At 42.0% G+C, this 25137-nt stretch overlaps 1 protein-coding gene and 1 non-coding gene across 2 annotated transcripts; both read left to right on the top strand.

Annotated features, from left to right (window-relative positions):
• The first annotated feature begins 3677 nt into the window (after positions 1-3677).
• Positions 3678-3784, top strand: LOC141615950 (small nucleolar RNA R71). The gene has a single exon (XR_012530334.1). It is a non-coding gene; the product is annotated as a small nucleolar RNA R71 (small nucleolar RNA).
• Positions 3785-16651: 12867 nt separating this feature from the next.
• Positions 16652-17050, top strand: LOC141612907 (secreted RxLR effector protein 161-like). The gene has a single exon (XM_074431653.1). The coding sequence runs from the start codon at positions 16652-16654 to the stop codon at positions 17048-17050; it is 399 nt and encodes a 132-aa protein (XP_074287754.1).
• Positions 17051-25137: the final 8087 nt, after the last annotated feature.

The following is a 25137-nucleotide window of genomic DNA, read 5'->3' as shown; positions in this document are numbered from 1 at the left end:
ATTGATTGTTCACCGACTTAGTATTAATTTTCACATGTTAGGATTAAAACTTGGATGTTGCATTGCATGCATATAGCCGACGATATATCGAGTATAGACAACTTCCCTAATCATTAGTAGAGGCCGCTATCGAGGCGGGCGGGATTAGGTGTTCGATCAAAAGAGCTTCCTAATACGTACCCTCACCCCTTACTCCAGATATCTGTGAACACCCGTGTTCATTGGCATCCACGAGAGTCATTCTAGACATAGAATGCTAAGGGTAACGATTGCTTAGTGTTCATGTCTCTACTTTGTGTCTTGACATGACACGAGGTATTCGAACGGTTCCAATTTCCCATAAAAATTGGTGGCGACTCCATACAAAAATGCAAACGCTTGTTTCTCTTTCTCTCCCAAGCGCCCCCGTGGGCCCCCGCTGTCCACAATAAGATCGGAACTTCTCAATAGAAAATACCACAGCCAACAACTCCTTCTCCGTGGTGGTGTAATTAGCCTGCGCTGCATCAAGAGTCTTGCTCGCATAATAGATGGCATGTAGCTTACCATCATGTCTTTGCCCCAATACCGCTCCTACTGCATGATCACTCGCATCACACATTAGCTCGAATGGTAAGCTCCAATCCGGTGGCTGAATAATCGGGGCGCTAATTAAAGCTTTTTTCAACCTGTTAAAAGCTTCAAGACAAACATCAGTGAACAAAAATGGGGTATCTTTAGCTAAAAGCTCGGTCAAAGGACGAGCAATCTTAGAGAAATCTTTGATAAAGCGGCGATAAAATCCTGCATGTCCAAGAAAACTCCTTACCCCTTTCACATTGAGAGGAGGTGGTAGATTCTCAATCACCTCAATTTTTGCTTTATCTACCTCAATACCACGATTAGACACAATATGTCCTAAGACGACCCCCTCTTGTACCATAAAATGGCACTTCTCCCAATTTAGCACAAGATGAGCTTCTCGGCACCGATTCAATATTTTTTCAAGGTTTATCAAACAATCGTCAAAAGTAGCGCCAACCACCGAGAAGTCATCCATAAACACCTCCATAATTTGCTCCACATAATCAGAAAAAATAGCCATCATACATCTTTGAAAAGTGGCGGGAGCATTACATAATCCAAATGGCATCCGACGATAAGCATAAGTGCCAAATGGACATGTAAATGTCGTCTTCTCTTGATCACTTGGATGAATTGGGATTTTGAAAAATCCGGAATACCCATCCAAGTAACAAAAGTATGAGTGTTTTGCTAGTCTTTCAAGCATTTGGTCTATAAATGGAAGGGGGAAATGATCCTTCCTGGTGGCTTTATTCAATCGGCGATAGTCAATGCACATTCGCCACCCGGTAACAGTTCTTGTAGAAATTAGTTCATCCTTATCGTTTTTTACGACAGTCATCCCCCCTTTCTTTGGAACGACATGAACCGGGCTCACCCATTTACTATCAGAGATAGGATAGATTATTCCCGCATCAAGTAACTTTAAGACCTCCTTTCTGACAACCTCCTTCATATTAGGATTGAGGCGTCGTTGAGGCTCAATGGAGGATGCATTGTCGTCCTCGAGAAGGATTCTATGTGTACAAAAAGATGGACTGATTCCCTTAAGATCGTCAATTGCGTACCCAATAACACTTTTATATTTTCGAAGAACAATCAATAATTTAGAAATTTGGCTATCATTGAGTGCACTATTGACGATAACTGGGTAAGTTGAATTTTCTCCTAAAAACACATGTTTTAAAGAAGATGGAAGTGGTTTTAATTCTACCTCGGGAGGCTTAGAACTCTCCCCTAGCTTGACCGTTACCTGCAACGCCTCTACCGGAGGCTCAGTTAAATGAGATGGAAAGGAGTCAAGCATCCAAGCATAGGCTAACAACACTACATCCTTAGAATCAATGTTGGTGAGACAATCTTGTAGTTTATCAGACGATGTACACTCCAAAGAGGGCTCAGACAAGTACTCCTCTAAAACATCAACTCGGTAGCAACTATCACTCATAGAAGGACCGCCCATAGTTTTGCTAAGCTCAAATTCTACCTTGTCTTCACCAACTTGCAATAAGAGCTTACCACTCCTCACATCAATCATAGCTCCAGCAGTGGCTAAACATGGACGTCCTAAGATAATGGGTACTTGAGTGTCCTCAGGAATGTCCGTGACAAAGAAATCACATGGAATAACAAGTTTCCCAATAGCTCAGGGAACATCTTCAACGACCCCAAGTGGAAATTTGACTGACCGATCAGCCAATTGTAGTGAAACTCTAGTCGGCTTTAGATCCATCATTTGTAACCTCTTAAAAATCGACAGAGGCATAAGGCTAACACTAGCCCCCAAATCACACAAGGCACGTTGAATATAAATACCTCCAATAGAACAAGGGATTGAAAAACTGCCAGGATCGTCAAGCTTTTGAGGAAGCTTGTTAAGGAGTATGGCACTACACTCCTTAGACAAGTTAATAGTCGTGCTGGCTCCAAGTTTCTTTTTGTTAGAAAGCAGCTCCTTGAGAAACTTTCCATAAGATGGGATTTCAGAAATAGCCTCCAAAAAGGGAATATTAATGTGCATTCCTTTTAGGATATCTAGAAATTTTTCGTTCTTTTGCTCCAATTTTGCCTTGGCTAACCTTTGAGAAAAAGGTACAGGCGGCACATATACTCTAGGTGGAGTTAACGAAGCTTCCTTCTCATAAGCTTGCTTCTTTTCAACTACAATTTCCTCCATCGCCTTGCCCTCATCCTCGATCACAATAGCTTCATCTTCAACAAACATGCGCTTAGGATTAGTAGTCTCTTCAAGTACCTTCCCGTTCCTTAAGGTTAAAGCATTCATCTGACCTTTTGGATTAGCTTCGGTGTTTCCCGGGAACTGACCTTGAGATTTCACAAACTGACTTACTTGTTGGGCTATTTGAGCAAGTTGAGTTTCTACCATTTTATGTGAGGATTTGAGTTGAGAAATTGATGTAGAAAACTCTTCATTTTTTTGGTTTTGGTCCCCATATATTGAGATTGTTGGGACAGAACTTGCTCTAACATCACCTCCACATTGGATTTTTGAGGAGCTTGAGGTTGTTGAAATTGTTGTTGTTGTTGCTGAAATGGGGGACGAGATTGCATGGGGGAATGATGATAAGACGGTCTTGGTTGAAAACCAGGCGGTTGCTGAAAAGTCTGCTTAACTTGATGTTGGGGATTAAGAATATTCTTTGGTATTTCCATATGAGAGCTTAGGATTATGAGCCCATCCTGGATTGTAAGTATTAGAATAAGGGTCCCATTGTTGCTTCCCATTAAGAGCATTAACTTGCTCAAGCATAGAAGCATTCCCACACCCAGAAGAGTCATGCCCATTACCCCCACAAAGTTGACATATGGGCGATGAAGAACTAGAACCATTACTCAATTTAAGCTGAGCCACTTGTTGAGATAGATCATCAATTTTGGCTTGCATCACATTAACAAAGTCTTTTGTAGTCTTGCTCCCTCGAACATGACGGTCACTGCCCCAATGATAAGTGCTTATTGCTAGATCCTCTATGAGAGCCTTGGCCTTGTCCCAAGAAATCCTGTCTAACCGCCCTCCAGCAGCGGCATTAAGGCTCATTTGCAGCTCCGGTTTTAAGGAATTGTAGAAAGTAAGAATCAATACACAATATGGGATCCCGTGATGAGGACATTGCCGCTGAAGTTCCTTGTACATTTCCCAAGCTTCATAGAGTGACTCGTCTGCATGTTGGACGAATCCTGTAATGTCATTTCTAAATTTGGCAGTCTTCCCTGGTGGAAAGTATTTTTGGAGAAAAGCCGTAGAAAGCTTATCCCAAGTATCGAACGAGTCAGGATCACAATTATTCAACCATTCACGTGCACTCCCTCGAAGAGAATAAGGGAATAATCTCAACCGAATGGCATCATCAGAGACTCCATTAATCTTGATGTCAGCCTTATCAAGGAATATATTCAGGTGCTCGTTGGGGTTTTCAGTTGGTGATCCACTGAATTGATCGGTTTGAACAAACTGGATCAAATAAGTCTTCAACTCAAAATTGTTTGCATCAATTTTAGGCTTTGAGATACTTGAATTGAAATTCGGCTTTGGAGCACTTTCATCTCGCATAGAAGTCATGATAATTGGTGTATCAAATTCTATAAAAGACTCAATAGTGTCGAGTTCAGGCTCCTTTCTCTTCTTCTTTATTTGAGCGTTTCGTCTCCTAGCTGTAGCTTCAATCTCAGGGTCAAATAGCAATTCACCACCAGAATGTCGCGTGTGCATATAAAACTAACAACAAAACTAAAGAAGAAGAATTAGTAACAAATAAGCCGTACATGCGTACGCTAAAAAACGTAGTCTAAAATAATCTAAAATTAACTAATATCAAACCGTTCGATCCCCGGCAACGGCGCCAAAAACTTGTTCAATTATAAATTACCGCAAGTGAACGGTGTCTGTTGTAGCACTTACGGGTCGATCTCAGGGAAGTGAAGGTTGAGTACTAGTCGATTTATGATTTGATTTATCTACGTCAAAATAATATTTGTGTATGTACGAGGTATGACAGAATAAAAATAACATATAATAATTGGATAATAAAATTAATTCAATAATAAAAAGCTCTAGGACAACGGTATCACCATTAACATAGATTGATCAATATAGACTATTGGAAGGAACAACATATTTAATTGTGTACTTAGGTGAGACTAATTTTCAGGTTTTAATTCTGAAAACTAAAACCAATACTTGTTATTCTCTCTCGAGATATAAGAAGCCTTCCTATAGTGAAATAATCCTATTCTCATGGGTCTTATAACTCATATAGGAGCTTTAAGGATCAAAATTAAAATGTCTCAACTATAACTCTCACCATTCTCATAGGAGAGGTCTAATTTTGACTCGGGTTCTCTAAGTGGAAATTCAACTCTCATTGCAATCTACACTAAGTACTTATTAATTATATTTAAATTACAATATATATGCTAACTCGAAAGGACTAAACTCAACTCTCATTGTAGTATTAATCAAGAGCTACGTATATAGATTATGACTAATAAATTAATACTTTAATACAACCCTATCAAACCTAAGTACAACCATTAAATAATGTTTAGAAAATTATAACATTGACCAATCCATATTAAGGCTCCACTGAGCCCTAGACAAAAGACTACTCACGATCCATAATTATAACTAAAATAACAATTTTAATAATATAAGATAACATATTTAAATAAATAAATAAAACAAATATAAAAGAGATAAATAAGGGAGATTAATATAGTATTAACTATGGCAATGACAAGTTGATAACTTTGAGCTTGTCGTCAAATAATAGCATGAAAGTGTAAAAATATGAATAAGATAATTGATGTGAATAATGAGAGAATAAATAGAATTTAATATGAAACTAATTATTTTATTGCTTATTGTTGTGTTCTCCCCTCTCTCTCAAATGCAAATCACCTTCTTTATATAGGTGATCATGTGAGTTTCTAAATTAAATAATACACGTACGTTTACATCACTAATTAATGTAAATACATTACATGTAAAATTATTCCTACAGTTTATGCTATTAGTGCTTGAAGTTTCTTCAAAATATGAATGTTTCATGAATTAAATAATTAATTTGAGATGTTTCATGTTGTATTTATCAGAATAACTCTTCATCCATGTAAATGTTGGCATGCATTTTCCTCGTAAATCCTTCAATGTAACATCAACCAAATTGAATGTTTCACCACTTTATTTTCAATGCTTCAACTTTTGTAATTGTACTTCTTTATTTCATGATTTGTAAAATGGCGGCCTTGTCAATATTTTATTCAATTCTTGGCTTTTTATTTTATTTTGGGCTGCTATGTCCTTATTTTGTGGACTTGGAGGTTTTGAATCTGAGCTTGAAGTCTTTATTTATTTTTTCGTCTTTTATTCATCGCCTCGCTTAGCTGTTTAGCTAATATCAGCATCAAAATAGCTCCTTCCTAGAAATAATTATATAAATCGCAGTAAGATGTTCTAGGAAGTAATTTATTATTAAAATGAAATATAATGCTGAAAATATAAGTAAAATTATGGGAAATAAGTATATAAAATATAGTAAATTATGCGCTTAACAGCTATTGCTGCTATAAGGGATTGGCCACTATTCCAACTGGATATTAACAATGCATTTCTGCATGGTTTTCTTGATGAAGAGGTTTATATGAGGGTTTCAGAAGGTTATAATGTGCCTAACGATATGGTATGTAAGCTGAAAAGATCACTTTATGGGCTCAAGCAGGCCTCAAGACAATGGAACAAGGAATTGACCAAGTTTTTGCATCAATTAGGGTATTCTCAGTCAAAGCAAGATTATTCCTTGTTCACAAAATATGATGCAATCACTGATAAGTTTACAGTACTATTGGTTTATGTTGATGATATATTGCTCACTGGCACTTCTGTCAGTGAAATTAATAGTGTCAAGCAAGCATTAGATAAGGCTTTCTCAATCAAAGACTTGGGTGCAATGAGATATTTTCTGGGATTGGAAATCTCCAGAAACTCTACAGAAATATTAATCAACCAAAGAAAGTATATCCTAGATATATTGAAGGATCTGCAGATGGAGAATTGTACTTCAGTTACTTTTCCAATGCACAAAGGACTCAAATTATCAGCTAACAGTGGAGAATTACTGCCTGATCCTGAACAATACAGGAGACTGGTTGGACGACTTCTTTACCTGAATTTATCTAGGCCTGATTTATCTTACATTGTTCAACATCTGAGCCAGTTTGTAAGTGAGCCTAGGATACCTCATATGCAAGCAGCTATTCATGTTGTCAAGTACTTAAAGGGGATAGTCAATGCAGGGTTATTATATAGATCTCAGTCCAGCATGGCAGCATCAATGTCACTGCATTCAGTGATGCAGATTGGGGTCAATGCCAATACACTAGCAGGTCTCTGAGTGGTTACTGCATCTACATAGAGGATTCACTTATATCTTGGAAAACCAAGAAGCAACCCACCATCAGCAAAAGCTCTGCTGAATCAGAATATAAGAGCTTATCATTCACTACATCTGAATTGGTGTGGCTTGACAGGCTGCTAGAAGAACTCCTGGTAAATGTATCTAAGTCAATACCCCTTTATTGTGATAATAAGTCAGCAATACACATCTCAGAGAACCCCGTATTTCATGAAAGAACCAAACACCTAAGCATAGACTGCCACTATGTTCGTGAAAAACAGGATGAAGGTTTCTTGAAGACTGATTATCTCATAACTGGTTTGCAGATTGCTGATGTGATGACCAAGCCTTTGGAAGCTGATCAACATCAATATTTTACTCGCAAGCTAGGCTTAATCATTCAACCTCCCTAGCTTTAGGGGGGGTATATTAGACATATCAAATAAGAGTTAGTTATTTGTATATGTCAAGTTAGTTAGGAAAACCAATTATGGAAAGTTAGTTACAAGAGTTTGTTACAAGTCAGATTTTAGGAAATAATTAGGTAGGTTGATCCTATATAAATACCTAACTCTTGTAATACAATTGATACAATATTACATTCAATATCAAAATCTCTCTTACTCAATCTCTCTCATTACTTTCATAATAGTAACAAGATCATATCATTTAACATATTGCTTCAGAAGTGCTTCGATTTGGCTTGTTTAGTACTCTTGTAGTCCTGTAAGTTGTACCGCGGTGAATGATGCAGTTACACTGGTTTTCATGTTATGAACATGATTGGCTTATTGATGTTTTCATAAGTCAGACTTGTAATTTGAAAAGCCTAGTTACTGAATCTGCATTTGCAGACGACGAGCATGAGCGACATCTATGATTAGATCGAGGACAGAGACGAGGATGAGGAATCAGCCCTATTACACATTCTGATGGGGCATATTCTGCACCGCTGACCGAGTCAACATATTAGACAAGGTCAAAGATATCCACAGCAAGTCAACGACTTAGACAACCTAGCCGATGCAGCCCATCGGCCTGTCAACCTGGGTCCCGGCATGTCAACCTGCCAGCCGGGGCACATACCCGCGTACTCATATCCAGGACCCCTCGGCGGCGGGTCATCAGAGTCCGCCGGCCAGCCATAGGTCCCTCGGCCGAGGGGTAGATCAGTCTTTCCACCTGCTAGCCACTTGGCCACTTGGCCACTACGTGACAAAAGGTGAAGTCTATAAATACTCCTCAACCCTCATTGAGGAAGGGATCCAATCCAGAAATATACAACTTGACCTAAATACACTATTCATCTGGTATAATCTTCCTTATCTCTCTACAATATATTCCTAGCCAATTAGCATACAACTTATACCTCTAAGTTTACTGACTTGGGCGTCGGAGTGGGTACGCTTGGCACAAAGCCAAGCCCTCAGTTCGTTCATTGTTGCAGGAGAGGCCGAGAGGAACGATTAAGTCCAAGGGAGAATCCAACTCAAGACATCATTCTACAAGCCACGGGTGGTAACGATACTTGCTCTGGAATTACACCCGGAACAATTGGCGCCGTCTGTGGGGAAAAGACACTAGAAGCTAGTCACAGTCATTCCCAAACAAAAAAACAACAAAAACCCACCCAAAAAGCTAAGAAGATGTCAAAAGAACAAGAGGTGTTCGTAACCGACGAGCCCCTCCACCCAGATGATACCTTCAACAATTCTGGAGTCATACAGCCCCCTCACGGAGTAATCCAACCGGAGTTCGGGATGCCAATAACACCAGATGCGACGCTGCCCGCCAACCAAGTCACCCTCATGGGACATGTGGTCGATGTGGCATTGCTAAAGCAAATCCTGGACCTCATCGGTAGGACGTCGGCTCACACCGTCACACCGACAAGAGCGGCGGGACCCGTCCAGGAGACCAGGGCCCGAACGTGACTCCAAGAGACTTGAACGAGCACCGGAAGAGGTTGGCCCTGTTGAAACACCGGAGGAGCCCAGAATGCTAGTGATGGACATAAGTCCCGACCGCACTCGCGGGGACGGAGTCGCCGCAGCGACCACGAGGCCCACTCCGGAGGAATGAAAGAAGTCCGACCCATCGAGTCGGAGAAGAAGAAGCCCGACTCGCCGAGTCGGGAAGAAGTCCCTCCCGCTACGAGGAGAGGAGTCGGGCTAGGAATGCGAGGAGCCGATCGCCACGTGTCGTCCGTGTGATCGACACCCCTCGGCGCCTCGTCCTAGAAGTCCAAGTGCCAACTAAGCTCAAGTTGCCACCCATATCATACAAAGGGGAGGGTGATCCAGGTACCACGCCGAGGCTTTCGAGTCTCACATGTCGGTATGGGAGCAGCCCGATGAAGTATGGTGCCGAGTTTTCCCAACAACATTGCATGGGATGGCTCAAAGTTGGTACAAGGGGCTCCCCGACGGCTCGGTGTACTACTACGCCGACCTAAGGGACGCCTTTCTAGCCCAGTACTCTTGCAACAAGAGAAGGGCCGTGGAGACATCGGACCTCCTAACTATCAAACAGGAAGGGGGCGAGTCTCTACGAAGCTACATGAAGAGGTTCGACGGAAAGGTCCAGCAGATTCGGAGATTAATCCCGAATCGGCGGCCTTCACGATGAAAGGCCTCCCAAGGGGAGATTTGAAAAATGAGCTCATCAAGTGCGGAGGCCTGGGCTTGGAGGCCGCCAGGAAGAAGGCTGACCAAGCCATCAAAGTAGAAGACTATCACAAGACGTGGTTAGGCCCCAACGAGGCCGAGCACTCAGAAAAGAAGAGCCGCCAGGAGAACAACCCGCATGAGAGACGCCGTGACAACGACGGGTCACGGTCCGAAGAAAGACGCCGTGACCATAATAGGTCACGGCCTGACAAATCTGCCAGGAAACAGGACTCGGCGGGCGCCGGGTGGAGTTCGGGAACGTACCACCAAAGGCGGTATAACGATAAAACCCCTCTCGTCGTATCAGCCGCCGAAGTCTTCGCCCTGAGCAAAAGCGAGGGCCAGAAGTGGGAGAGACCCCCAAAACCAAAAAGTGACGGTGACACGAGCCAGTACTGCGAGTCTGCGAGTACCACGGCCACACCGGCCATCTAACCAACGACTGCCGGCATCTGAAGAATGCCATTGAAGAGCTGATCCGGAAGGGGAGCCTCGGCAAGTACGTTGCCAAAAGCCAAAAGACCGACGCCGGCGGTTCGATTCGAGAAGAAATCCGTCTTCGAACGGATAGGAGTGATCCACGTTGTCATCGGGGGCCACGAGAACGGAGGGTCCGCTCATGGGTACAAACGACACCTGAACGAGCTCTATCAGGCCATCAACTTTGTGCCCAACACAGCCACCCCCTCTTCCAACATCCCCGACATAACTATCGGAAGAAAGGACTACGAAGGAGTCATCGCTCCTCACAAATGACCCACTTGTAGTCAATTTGGACATATCCAACCACCTGGTCAAAAGGTGCCTGATTGACACAAAGCGCGTACACGAATATCATGTTCGGGAGTGCTTCCTCGGCCTCGGCACCAAGGTCAAGGACTTAAGCCCCCGCACCAACCCGCTATACGATTTCTGGGGCCGAACTGGTACCACTGGATCAATCGGACTCCGTAACGTTCGGCGAAAGGAATGCGGCCAAGAATGTCCTAGCCGAGTTCGTGGTCATCGACGGCTCATCCGCCTACAACGTTCTCATAGGCCGAGTCACTCTGAGCGAGGGCGACGCAGTGATGTCCATCCGGGCCCTAACATTGATGTACGTCTCGGACCTGGGGGAAGCGCATAAGCTCGTCTCCAAAGACGAGAATGACGAGGTGGTGAACGCCCGGATAGCCGCGCCGAGAGGATGCAACATGCAATCCCTTAAGGTGGCAAAGAAATCGGAGAAAGGGAAAGGTCTATCCTTACAACAGGAGAGCGACCTCATAGATGTAACTAGCGGCTAACTGGGGAGGCACGCCTTCAACGGGCCATTAGGACGCCGGAAATCTCGGGAATACTCCATGTAACGTCGGAGGTGTCCAAAACAACATGGGCACCCCGACGCATGTTTTTACCTAAATGAAAAATCATCCAAGTCTTCCATCGAAATGTACGCTCTTCCCATAGCCACTAGGAAGGAGCAGACGCCGGCTCACACCGTCATACCGACAAGAGCGGCGACCTTTATCGAGGAAGCAACAGACGCCACTCACACATCGGCATACCGACAAGAGCGCGGCGATCTATCGATGGCGGATGTCACCCACACTCATCATACCGACAAGAGCGGCATCTCTATCGCAGGCGGATGTCGGCTCACACTGTCACACCGACAAGAGCGGCGATCTCTATGAAGAAACAGCCGACTCACACCGTCATATCGACAAGAGCGGAGTCTCCTTCAAGAAACAGCACCGTCGCAGATCACTCCAAGTAGTAGACGCCACGGCAGTCACCCCCAGAGGTGTGACGCCGTCGCAGATCCTCCAAGTAGTAGACGCCACGGAGTCTCCTTCAAGAAACAGCACCGTCGCAGCCACTCCAAGTAGTAGACGCCACGGCAGTCACCCCCGAGGTGTGACGCCGTCGCGATCCTCCAAGTAGTAGACGCCACGGGAGTCTCCTTCAAGAAACAGGCACCGTCGCAGCCACTCCAAGTAGTAGACGCCACGGCGATCACCCCCGAGGTGTGACGCCGTCGCATCCTCAAGTAGTAGACGCCACGGGAGTCTCCTTCAAGAAACGGCACCGTCGCAGTCACTCCAAGTAGTAGACGCCACGGCGATCCACCCCGGGTGTGACGCCGTCGCGATCCTCCAAGTAGTAGACGCCACGGGAGTCTCCTTCAAGAAACAGCACCTTCGCAGCTCACTCCAAGTAGTAGACGCCACGGCGATCACCCCCAGAGGTGTGACGCCGTCGCATCCTCTCAAGTAGTAGACGCCACGGGAGTCTCCTTCAAGAAACAGCACCGTCGCGATCACTCCAAGTAGTAGACGCCACGGCGAGTCACCCCCAGGTGTGACGCCGTCGCAATCACTCCAAGTAGTAGACGCCACGGGAGTCTCCTTCAAGAAACAAGCACCGTCGCAGTCACTCCAAGTAGTAGACGCCACGGCAGCCACCCCCAGTGGTGTGACGCCGTCGCAGTCACTCCAAGTAGTAGACGCCACGGGAGTCTCCTTCAAGAAACAGGCACCGTCGCAGTCACTCCAAGTAGTAGACGCCACGGGAGTCTCCTTCAAGAAATAGGCACCGTCGCAGTCACTCCAAGTAGTAGACGCCACGGCAGACGACGGCTCACACTGACATACCGACAAGAGCGGCATGCACCCTAAGGAAGCAGACACTGCGACGGTTATAACCAGCGCGGTTAATACTCGCTGAAACGATCAAGATGCCTTGGAAGCGTTAACACAATTGAGACACGCACTCTAGACTGCCTCGGCCAAGCCGAGGCGGGAACATAAAAGATACTCAATTAATAACGGAAGGAGACAACCCGGACAAAGACGAAGACGCTAAAAGGACGGTTGAAGCTCGAATACTAGCACAAGAAAAGGAAGTGAAGTAAAAACTAGCTCTCATTAAAAAGGATCAAACTGATTACAAGGAATGCGGTCAACGGCCGTCCCTATAAGGGTAAGCCGAAAGACAACCTACTCAAGCTATACAAAATACAAAAAGGGGCAAAGGGCTACAGATATCATCCATACGTCTGCTGCTGCTCGCCATCAGCAGCGATAGCGGCATCTCCTTCAGCAGGCAACCCAGCGGCTATTCTAGCAGCCTCGGCGCCTCGATTGCCCTTGCCCGCTTGGCTTCCTCCGAGGCCTCTTTAGCCTTCTCGGCCGGCTAGCCTTCTCCTCCTCCGCCTTCGCCCTCACCGCCTCTTCAGCCTTCTCCGCCACGGCCTTCTCCTTGGCTTCGAACTTGTCATCAAGCAGCTTGTCGTATCTGTCCCACGGAAAGGAACCATCGAGAGGGAAGAGCTCCTCAATCACTTCCCTAGCAGCTCCTTCGGCTAAATCCCGGAATTCAGCACACATGTTAGGGAGCATGACGGTTTGGAGCATCTCAATGTCCTTATCCTTTTGCCTAATAACGGCATCTTTGATCCAAACCACCTCCGCCTGGGCCTTAAACAGGTCCCTGGATTCATTCCTCTGCTGGAGGTAGAGGTCGGCGCGCCCCTGAACGAGTGTACACTTCTCCAGCAGCTTAGCAGATTCAGCTGCCGCAGCCTCGGCCTTGGCTCTCTCGGAAGGACCTCTTTCTCAACGTCCTGCCTGAGTTTTCTTTCAGCCAAAAGCGCCCTCTCGGCCTCTCCCCTAAGCCTCTGCTCATTGAGAAGATCCTGCTTGGCCTTCGCGGCCACCTTCTTAGTGGCATTTAGCTCCAAGGTGGATTGAGCCACGACCTTCTCTGCTCTACGATACGAGCACCGTAAGACTTTCCACCTCGCCACTCCTTGATCGACTCCGTGCCTTCATCTATGAGCTGGGAGAAGGAAACCTTCAGGGATGAAGGGACAGTGGCGACATTTTTATCACCGGCTGTAGCGGGGAAGGAAACCTTCGGGATGAAGGGACAAGTGGTGACATTTTGATCACCTGCCCGGTGGGGAGGGAAACCTTCTGGGATGAAGAGTTCACGGTGACGTGTTGATCACCAGCCCGCACAGAGCTCCCCTCCACTTGCTGCCCAACAGGAGCGGCGGACGACTGGGGCCGATCTACAAAATTTAAAGCAAGCATAAGTATCGACATACGCAGACATGCCATGCGAAGAGCCTATCACGCGCGCCTAAGGAACCGCTAAATCGAAGCCACGAAAGAACAATACCGTGCTTGGCCTTCTTGGCCGAAACGCGCGTCTCCTCGTCGGCCAGCGAGAATCAACGGTCGCGGTATAGGCCGTCTGTTTTCTTTTACGGACAAGGGGCGAGCCCTCCTCCTCGTCGGAGTCATCCCCGTTGGAGATACAAATGACCTCCACCGTCTCCTTCGAACAAGGGGATGGAAGGCGGAGCCAGTGTCGACGCCACCACCGCCGAGGACTTCGTTTTGCGCGTATGACGCGGCACGTTACTAACAACCTTCGCCTGGGTCTCCACCGCACTCAAGCTTTTCAGCCGCTGCTCTATGAGATCAGTCGGCGACCTCCTGCGGTCATTGGGGAGAGCTTTGGGATGTAAGTTAGCAACGGTTTTATCTTTGTTCGATCCCATTCTCCGGAGGATATCCTCGCAGTCCGTCCAAAATGGCTGCGAAGGAAACGAAGCAAGAGTTAAGTAGAAGAAATAAATCAAAGTTTAAAGACACAACGAGAACGGTGATGGGCCTCACACCGACCCCACTCACCCTGCGCTAGGGCCGGTATGAGGCCGACATGGCAAAGCGGCTCATCCTGAAGAATGATCTCAAGTTGGAGGAATCCATCTTTTCGGCAGCCCACCCTTGTCTACCTCAAAAAGCCGCATTGCCAACCTCTCGTCCTCCGAGAGAAGAACCTGCCAAAGATCCATTTTGAGTTTCTTCCGGAGACCCATCCGTCATGCTCCGCCTTAGTCTCACACCGCAAGTTAACTTGATGCTTTGAAAGGAGCGAGGGAAGCGGATAGTCGTTCGGCACCTTAACGTACACCCACCGACCACCCCCTTACGCAAGAGGAAAGTTTGTCGGATGACATAACCCTTCTCCGTGTGCACGCTGAACCACCGTGCGCGGCCGGAGAATGACGGCTGGAGGTAGTGAAGTCGGCGAAATAAGTTCACCGTTGGGGCCTCCCCCTTGAAGAGACAAAGCCAGACAAACCCGATTATGGTCCTCATGGCCAACGGGTGCAATTGGGCAACGACAACGTTCATGGCCTTAAGGATGGCCACAACATACCCATTCAGCGGAAACCGGAGCCCAAACTCCAAATGTCGCATATATACGCGGTGTGGCCCGGTGGAGGGCAACAGACGACGACCCTCCTCCGGGATAACGATTTCGTAGCCCTCACCGAAGAAGAAATGTTTCTCGAAAAATATCTCACCGGAACAAAGGGCTAACTTATGGGTCCAAGTACAGTCAAGACGGACTTTACAAGCGAGGCCGTGATCCATAACGTACTTCCTCACGTTATTAGGACGAGCCTCCTCAGCATCGTCACCAAAATCTTCTGCATCATCATCAACATCAGAATCATCCTCCCATTCCTCCAGAATTCGAGGATCGACTTTGGGAGAAAGGGACCTACGGCCCGGCTTACTAGGCCCGGCATCAGCAGAAGACATGTTTACAATGAACTTACAAAATTAAAAATTGGAAAGTTTTTGTTTACCTTGAAGAAAACGCTCGCCGGAGTAACAACTCTGGAAATTAGAAGACAAAGAAACCCTTGGAAGTTAGAGAGAAAAATTTTGGAGAATGAAATTGGTGGCCAATTTTTCGGAGCAATTGCCCTATTTATAGGGAAAAGCCCATGAAGCAGGACCAATCAAAAAATGACCCATGAAGCGTCAACCAATCGGATGCGGACACGTGTCGGACATGCAACCACGGGATGTCAATCGTTGCAACAGTTGTGTCAATCAATGCAACAGTGACCAAACGTCTTCAACACGCCTATTCAAATCTCTCCGCCTATTCACCTTCCTCAACAAATTCCCATGCACCTATTCTCCGCCGGCCACATGATCAACCAAGCTAGACACCGCCGGTCGGGGCAATCAAAAATAACCGGCAGTATCAACCTCGGTCTCGGCCAGCGTCCTTTTCTTTTCCACATCGGATGCCCAATACACATCCATGTGGAGGGGGGATATGGTACGGCCTAAGAAAGACTAGGCGGGGCAGAAGAAGCCGCCGCGGAAGAAGCCGATGCAGGAAATTTTTCACAAATCACTTGCGCAGAATATACGCTCAGACGTACATCGAAGCCCATACCACGGCATAGACTACGCTGGGGGCAAATTGATGGGGCATATTCTGCACCGCTGACCGAGTCAACATATTAGACAAGGTCAAAGATATCCACAGCAAGTCAACGACTTAGACAACCTAGCCGATGCAGCCCATCGGCCTGTCAACCTGGGTCCCGGCATGTCAACCTGCCAGCCGGGGCACATACCCGCGTACTCATATCCAGGACCCCTCGGCGGCGGGTCATCAGAGTCCGCCGGCCAGCCATAGGTCCCTCGGCCGAGGGGTAGATCAGTCTTTCCACCTGCTAGCCACTTGGCCACTTGGCCACTACGTGACAAAAGGTGAAGTCTATAAATACTCCTCAACCCTCATTGAGGAAGGGATCCAATCCAGAAATATACAACTTGACCTAAATACACTATTCATCTGGTATAATCTTCCTTATCTCTCTACAATATATTCCTAGCCAATTAGCATACAACTTATACCTCTAAGTTTACTGACTTGGGCGTCGGAGTGGGTACGCTTGGCACAAAGCCAAGCCCTCAGTTCGTTCATTGTTGCAGGAGAGGCCGAGAGGAACGATTAAGTCCAAGGGAGAATCCAACTCAAGACATCATTCTACAAGCCACGGGTGGTAACGATACTTGCTCTGGAATTACACCCGGAACACATTCAAATAACGACATTTTTTTTATACGTCAAACTAAAGAAGGTATATTTATGTCGCAACAAAAATATGTCACAGATATTTTGAAGAAATTGAAAATGGATGCAGCCACAACTATTAGAACGCCGGTAGCTGAGAGAACTGAAATGAAGAAAGAAGGATCTGGAGAATTTGTGAATCCAACTTATTTCAAAAGTGTTGTAGGAAGTCTCCGATATTTGACTTCAACGAGACATGACATTGTTTATGGAGTTGGTTTAATAACTCGGTACATGGAGAAGCCAAGACAATCTCATTTGCAAGCAGCAAAGAGAATTCTTCGGTATGTGAATAGTACTCGAGATCATGGGATCTTGTACACCAACTCGAGTACATTAAAATTGGTCGGATACACCGATAGTGATTGGGCAGGTGATCTTGACACTCGTAAAAGCACATCAAGTTATGTTTTCTATCTTGGAGATGGAGTTATTTCTTGGTCATCCAAGAAACAATAAGTTGTTGCTTTATCAACTGCACAAGCAGAATACATGGCTGTTACAAGTGGAGCATGTCATGCAGTTTGGTTACGTAGAATGTTGGAGGAGCTCAAGCAAGCTCAGAAGAGTCCAACAACGATATTTTGTGACAATAAATCAGTCATTGCATTATCTAAGAATCCAGTGTTTCATGGACGAAGTAAGCACATTGATATCAAATATCACTATATATAAGAGAGCTTGTGAAAGGGGGAGAAATTGAGCTCGAATTTTGCCGTTCTGAAGAACAAGTTGCTGATATAATGACAAAACCATTGAAGGCTGAATTATTCGAGAAGTTCAAAGATATGCTTGGCATGGTGAAATTTGATAACTAAAATAAAACTATTTCAAGTTTGAGGGGGAGTGAAGAAAAACAAACTTGAAAAACAAAAAATTTATATTTAGGAAAAACAAACTTGAAAAACAAAAAAGTTATATTTAGAAAAAGTAAATATATGATTTGCATTTATAATATTAACGGTGATAGAAATGCTGAAGATAATCATCACAAATATTTTAGTAAACTTAGAAGGATTGTAAACTATATAAATGCATTGTAAATACTTTGATCAATATCAAGAAGCGAATATATTTTTCTTGTGCATTATATTTATCTCTTCTCTATATTATATTTGGTGTTGGAATTCGCAAGTTCCTACTCCTACAATTTCTCAATTGTTTTGGCATAGGTGTTTTGTGAGTCATGAGTGACTGAGTTTGTCCACCTAAATACGAGTATTTACTCGATTATTTGGCATATATTTAGCTCGGAAACACGTTTGGGCTTTTTTGGTATAATTCTAATATTTTATTAATTATATGGTAAATATATTTTATATATTTAAAAGTGAGAAACTGAAAAGAATAATTGACAAATTGACTTTGAGATCGAGTTTGAGCTTCAATATTTAGGCTCGACGAGCTCAAGCCAAACTCTCAACTCAAAATTTTGAGGCGATCTCGAGCTCATAACAGCTCGGTTACACCCCTAATCATAAATATGTAACACCCTGTCCTAAACCCTGGGTCAGGAGCGGTCTCTCATGGTAGCTCGTTAGGCTCTCTACATGGCCAACAGATCAACACGGATCCTTTCTAGCGCATTTTGTCCTCACGCATCTCGGGAACCTTCTCAGGAAGTCACTCATCCTAAGACAAAATGCGCATGAGTGAGGACAAAATATGCTGGAAAGGACCCGTGTTGATCTATAGGCTATGTACAGAGCCTGGCGAGCTATCATGAGTGACCGCTCCCGACCCAGGGTTTAGGACGGGGTGTTACAAAGTAAATACGAATTCTATGTTATGTTTGGAAACTAAGAATTAAAATTGACTTTCGTGATTGAAACATTTCAAGCATTTGGGGAGCCTTATAATTTGGAATTGAAATTGGGATCAGTTTCATTTTTTTATATCAACCATAACCTAGTTAAAACAACTTGGGATCTCAAATCCTTACCCAATAATAGTCATTTCGATTTCATCACTAACCGGCTTTGTTCCGTGAAACAAATATCGCCCCAATATTTACTTTTCAGTTTGTTTCCTAGTCGCAAATATTTTCCGGTCATAATATTTTATTTACAATTCTATGGTTACTCAAAACATCATTGGGAATTGAAATCAAGAAATTAATTTCAGTTGATCTCCAAGCGCGTTTATGAAATTGGTTTGGAATTGAATTAAAACATTTGAATTTTTCAATCGAAATTAAGAAAATTAAATTAAATTCACGTTTCCAAACACTACGTTAGTTCTTTTAAATGTGAGAGTTTAATTCAGTTCATTTTAAATTCTATAATTTGATTTAGGTAGTGTTCGTAAACGCAGAGTTGGTTTTATTTTCATGATTTCAATTGAAGAAATTCAAATGTTTAAATTTAATTTCAAATTCAATAATGTCATAACTCGTTTGGGGATCACTTGAAATTCATTTTCGAATTTCAATTTCCTACTGGTGTTTAGAAAATAATGAAATTGGAATTGGAATTTAGCAAGACAGGTCTATGATTCGCTTAAAAAATATTGTGATGGAATATATTTGCGACTACAAAGAAAATGAAAAAAAAAATATTAGGATCAAATTTCTATCACAAAATAGTCTATTAGAAGATAATACTGAAAAGAACTGACCCTAAAAGTGATAACAAAACGAGCCGAGCACGAGCTTGACCTTGGTCGGCGTGTGCTTATGAAGCAAAACTCAAGCTTTAGCCGATCTCGATCTCACCCGAACTTGAGATAATGGAGCTCATTATCAAGCTTACGAAGTTACGAGTTTAAATCCGAGTTGGAGCCGGCTCGAACTCAACTCGAGCCGATATATAATTGTCGAGTTTATGTTTTTCTCTCCAATATTATAGGAATTGAACTTTATATATATAAATATATTGGGCAAATAAAATAAGAACATTTATCATGATGATACAAATATAATTATAATAAAATACATTTATAAAATAAGACCAATATATTATCTAATCACACAAGTTTGAGTTGTTTGCGAGCTTTTTCTACCTATGACAATGTTAACTTGACTTGACTCGTTAGATTCTCGAGCCGAACTCACACAAGTCGAGCTTAGATCGAGCCGAACTCGAGTTGTCTCGTCTAATTATCGTTACTACTTTAAATGATTACTATTGGGTAGAGAATTGAAAGCCTAAGTTTTAACTAGGTTGGAATTAGTGCAAGATTTAGTCTAATTCCAATATTAATTTATAAGGTTTCCAGACAATTAGAATGTTCCAATTACGAAATTTAATTTAATTCTAATTCGTTGAACCCAACATAACATTGGTTCGATTCAAGTAGTTTCATTTTAAAATCTCTCCGATTTTCTCCATTTTGTGGATATTTTGAAAATCTCTGATTTTCTTTTTTCCACTTTCACAGTTTCACCTACAAGGATGTTATAGGTTGATCCGAGATTAACCTAGTTTCCTTTCCTTATAGAAAAGAAATGTAGTTGCATTTTAAAATAACAAAACCTTATTACATACTTTCTATGTGTCGGTCATTCGTTTTGGCACAAGACCAAAGAAATGACAAAAAGGAGGAAAAATAATGATAAAGTAAAGTGCTATTTCAGATGTCCACTTGCCTACTTTAAAACTTACCAAAAATAAAAATAGATAATAATTTAGTAATACACCTTAAAATGTAAAAAAAATAACAATTGACTGGAACGAAAGAGTCAGTCTATTACTATGTCAGCACATCCTAGGTAAAAATAAAAACATCACAGATGCAACTTCGTCACTACTTATTATGTAAGAAGCCTAACAAAAGTACCCATCAACTATAACAACTATAATTCAACATTTTAAAAGAGAAATCTCTAAAAAAAAATTATAAAATTATAAAATCGTTTCATATAAAAATTAGCTGGTCATATATATTAATGTATATATACCTAATAGTATACTCATATTAGCCCAATTTTCATAAACACGTCACCCCTAAAATCAATGTCTCAAAATAAATTGGACGAACGGATAGTCTATTAGAAAAGCGGCAATTTTCAAATAGGTAGTTAGTTAAACCTTCAAACGGTTTACAAAATGCTCCACAATTAGTGCGCCAACAAAATATTTCATAAACTAACAAATATTTGAATTAGGAAAAATGTGGCGGGATGGTAAGATTGGAGTAATTATTTTCCCGCCACTTAGACCGTTATGTTACTATGACCAATTTACCGTACACACCGTGTATTACGTGAACTGAAAATGGATATTAATAAGGTGACACTTTCATATACGCTACCCGATAATATAAACTGTACTCTTTTCATTTTACTCAAACTTATTAGTAGTATTACACTATTACTGTACCGAGTAGATTTTTCGCGATCTTTCAAATACTGTTTAATTACCTTATTAGTATTATTACACTATTACTATACCGAGTAGATTTTTCGCGATCTAAATGTTTTGAGTATCGTTGTATTTATTATTAATTTTTTAATATTTAAGGTCAAAGTTTTACCTCAAAAAGTTAAATAGAAAGAATATAGTGAAATATATAAAGTACTAATGGACACTCCATCTGTCTCGAAGTTTTGGTCATTTATTTACCTATTTTACTTATGTGTTTCATTTATTTGTTTACCTTTCTGTATTTGAAATAATTTTAATAGGTATTTGATCATCCAAATAACTCATTGCTCACTTGTCACTCAATAACAACACCCACAAACGATCTTCTCATCTCTCATAAAGTCTAATCTCATGTAGTGATGGCAATCGGGTCACTCGGGTCGGGTTATATTGGGTTCGGGATGTGTCGAGTCAGTGATGGCTTCGGGTTGGTTAAAGTTCATATCGGGTCATCTTCAGGTTGGGTCATCTGTGGGTAGCAATTCGGGCCGAATCATTAGCTGGTCAGTACCGGGTCAGGTTATCAGCATAGAGTATATTTTATCTTATATATTTACTTTTTTTGTTGGATAATTTTATATTTAAACAATGTGTAGGTGTATTAATTGTAATTTTAAGTGAAAATAATTAAGATAAATGTCAAATTGGTCTTATTACATAATTATTAAGCTAGTTCATTATCGGGTCATTCATCAAGTTGAGTCAGTATCAGGTCACGAGTCGGTCGAGTCGGTTTAAGTCGAGTATGGTTATCATTTATCAGTTATCGGTTCAGGTTGGGTTAGGGTCGGGTCTTGATTAGTTCACCCAATTTTCGGGTTTTATCGGGTTGGATTTCGGGCAGGTCGAGTCGGGTTCCTTAGATCAGGAGGCATACGTTTCAGACTTGTGAGTATAAGTTGGGTTGGAGTGAATCCGGATATTTGGGATGTAAGTTTAGTGAAGTGGAAACAAGAGAAGTAGGGGTGTTACTTCTTATGGAAAAGTCGTGCAGTGTTCAAATTTCTTCATTTAGAATCTATTATTCAGACAGACGGTGAAATCAATGGAGATATGACTCACATAATTAAAGCGAGGTGATTGAAATGAAAATGTCAACCAACGACGCCTCATATACTAAATGGATATTTTCCATAGTCTCTCGAACTTTGGCAGATTACACATGGTACCCCTCATTTTAAGTTCTACATATGGTACCCTGTGTTTATCTTCTTTTTTTTTCCCCAGAATGCCATTTACCAAACTTCCGTCATCACTCCGTTAGTCTTGTGACTAATGACCCTTTATTTTTGTTATTTAATACACTAATAATACATAAAATCCTTATTTTATACAATTAACTAACATTAATATCTAAATCCCAAACCCCTCGTTATCATCACCCATAATCATCATCTTCTTCAAAATCACCCCAAAAAGCCTCCACTTTCACCCACCACCATCATCATCTTCGATCACCACTGCCCACACCAACAACAACCATTACCAAACGCCAACAATAACAACATTATCAACTCACACAACAACAACAACAACAACAACAACAACAACCACAAAAAAAAAATTCGATCTGAAAAAAACTTCACCCAAAAAAAGTAAAAAGGCGACGACATCGCCAGCCGCTCTTTCTCCACCAGCCTCACCATCAACCACTTGACTCTTCCAACCACCAATAATCGTTAGATTTGTATTTTTTTAATAATAGAATGTCGGTCGTCGTCGGTGATGGGTGCCTGTCGACGGTAGGTGGAAGAAGAAGAGATAAGAGGAAGAAGAAATGCGAAAAGGAGGAGGAGGTTGTGTGGTAGTGCGGTGGATGTCGATTTTGGTGGTGACAACATGGTGGTCACGGTGCTGTCATGTGGAAGGAGTGCGGAATGAGAGATGAGGGAAATAAGAGAATGGCTGTTGTGGTGGGTTGTGGGCTGGTTTGGCAACGTCGGCAAGGTGGTGGTGGTGTGGTGGTGGTGGTGGTGTGGTGGTGGCGTCGGCATGATGGTGTCATGGTGGTCGGTGAGGGCGGGGTAGGTGGCGGTAGTTAAGAAGATGCTGATGGTGACTGGTATGGTGGTGGGTGAAAGACAAGTCTTTTAGGGTGATTTTAAAGAATAAGGTGATGATGGATGATTTAGGTATTTAGATACTAAAGTTAGTTTATTGTGTAAAATAAGGATTTACGGAGTATGTATTAGTGGTGTATTAAATAATAAAAATAAAGGGTCATTAGTCGGAGGACTAACGGAGTGATGACGGAAGTTTGGTCAAGGGCATTTTGGGAAAGAAAAAGGTAAATACAGGAGTACCATATGTAGAAACTTAAAATGAGGGGTACCATGTGTAATCTGCCAAAGTTCGAAGGTACCATGGAAAATATTTGTATACTAAATGGTAATTTTTATTGCGCAACACTATTATACGATTTCGAGAATTAACTCATAAAACATTGTCACGTTCAAAAGATGATTGTGGAGGAGATGTGTATGTTAAAGCGGATGTGTGGATGTCTATGGTACGATCGACTTATGAAAAGGGTGATTAAGGAGAAGGTGAGAGTGGCGCCAGTAAAGGATGTGATGAAGGTGAATCGGGTAGGATGATTTGCTCATTTGAGAAGGAAACATGGTAATGCACGAGTCGGAAGGATCAAGTCTCAGTTAAAAGTGATTGAAAATGACATGAGCTTCCTTAGGATTAACGGGTGTATGGTGACAGTGAGAACACTATGAAGGAAAATCATACATGTGGATTATGACGTTTGATTTTTTACTTTAGTTATTTAGTATCTGCACTTAGATGATCAATTATTAGACGACAAGCGGACCAAATTGAGTGTGCAGGATCAATTGTCCATCAAAGGCATTCTTTAAATCCCCTATATACTAAAAAAATAACACAACTTTAAACTTTTCGGCTCAAGTTTCCCGCCTATGTATTCACCTTCTAATAAGTGGCCCGACTCTCAATAATTGATGTCACTCTCATCCTCTTTTTATCTACATACCATAAATAAAATAAATTATTTTCTTAAAGTTCTATTTTTACTAATAAATGTTATTTCAAAAGATCGGAATGGATTGAAATGGAATGAGATACCATGAGGGGATTGATTCAGAACCCCATACCCATCCTCTATTTACTAAATGAATAGGTGAACTCCAAAATTTTCCCTCCAAAAAGCATCTTTATAAATAAGGAAACTATTGATAATTTAATTGTATTCACTAAATAAGGTAATTAATAATTATAATGTATTTCATTATATAATTTTTTTCCATTAAATATTAACTTTTTCATCAAATTTTATAATTTTCACTAAACACTAAACTATAGTATTTTAATTAAAATATAAATAATATAAAGCTATAAACTATTAAATCTTTTATTGATACTATTATTTGAGAATAACTTGACTCATGCTATGTATAAACAAAACTATAAATCGTTTTGATTACTTTCATGACAAAAACAAATGAAAGAATTAATAAATTGGAATCATTAGTTTTGTGGTATAAAAAATAGTTTTTATAAAATACATTTCAGCACGTTACTCAATTCTCTGACTAATTTTCAGTTTTATTTTTTTTTTCTCGAAAAAATATACAATAACTAGAAAATGAACAATTAATTAGATACCTCATACCACTATTATTTTGCAGTTCAATTTTACTCTGTTTTTTTGAATAATTTACAGTTTATTTTTTTTTCTCATATCAAAATATAATGACATGAAATATGAAAAATTAATGAATTATTAATCTGGCATTATTAAGTAATATAAAAGTAAAAACTCTATAAATACCGCGCATTCATTGAGCGGGAGCTAAACTAGTTATTTATTGTTTGTTTCACTGTATGGAGGGGGAATGGAGTTAGAAACTTGAGTGGGAAGGTGAGTATGAGATTCCAAGGGGTTGGGGTGGATAGAATCTATCAGGATTCTAACTCAATTCCAAAATGCCTCAACCAAACACTAGAATCACTCAAATCCATTTTATTCCATTCCAATTCCCCCAACCAAACACCCCCTAAAAGATTAAGGATTGCTCAACTTTTTCCCGCTAAGTTGATTTACAACAAAAGTGGGCCCTTCTTGAAAATAATCTTTTAGAGGCCGTTTGGTTTAAAAGGTCGGAATGGATTGGAATGGAATGAGATACCATAAGGGGATGGATTTAGAACTCC

This window comes from Silene latifolia, chromosome 11 (assembly GCF_048544455.1).
Source record: "Silene latifolia isolate original U9 population chromosome 11, ASM4854445v1, whole genome shotgun sequence".
Lineage (NCBI taxonomy): Eukaryota > Viridiplantae > Streptophyta > Magnoliopsida > Caryophyllales > Caryophyllaceae > Silene > Silene latifolia.
Note: the sequence above shows the minus strand (reverse complement) of the source record. Positions and strands in the feature narration are given on the sequence as shown.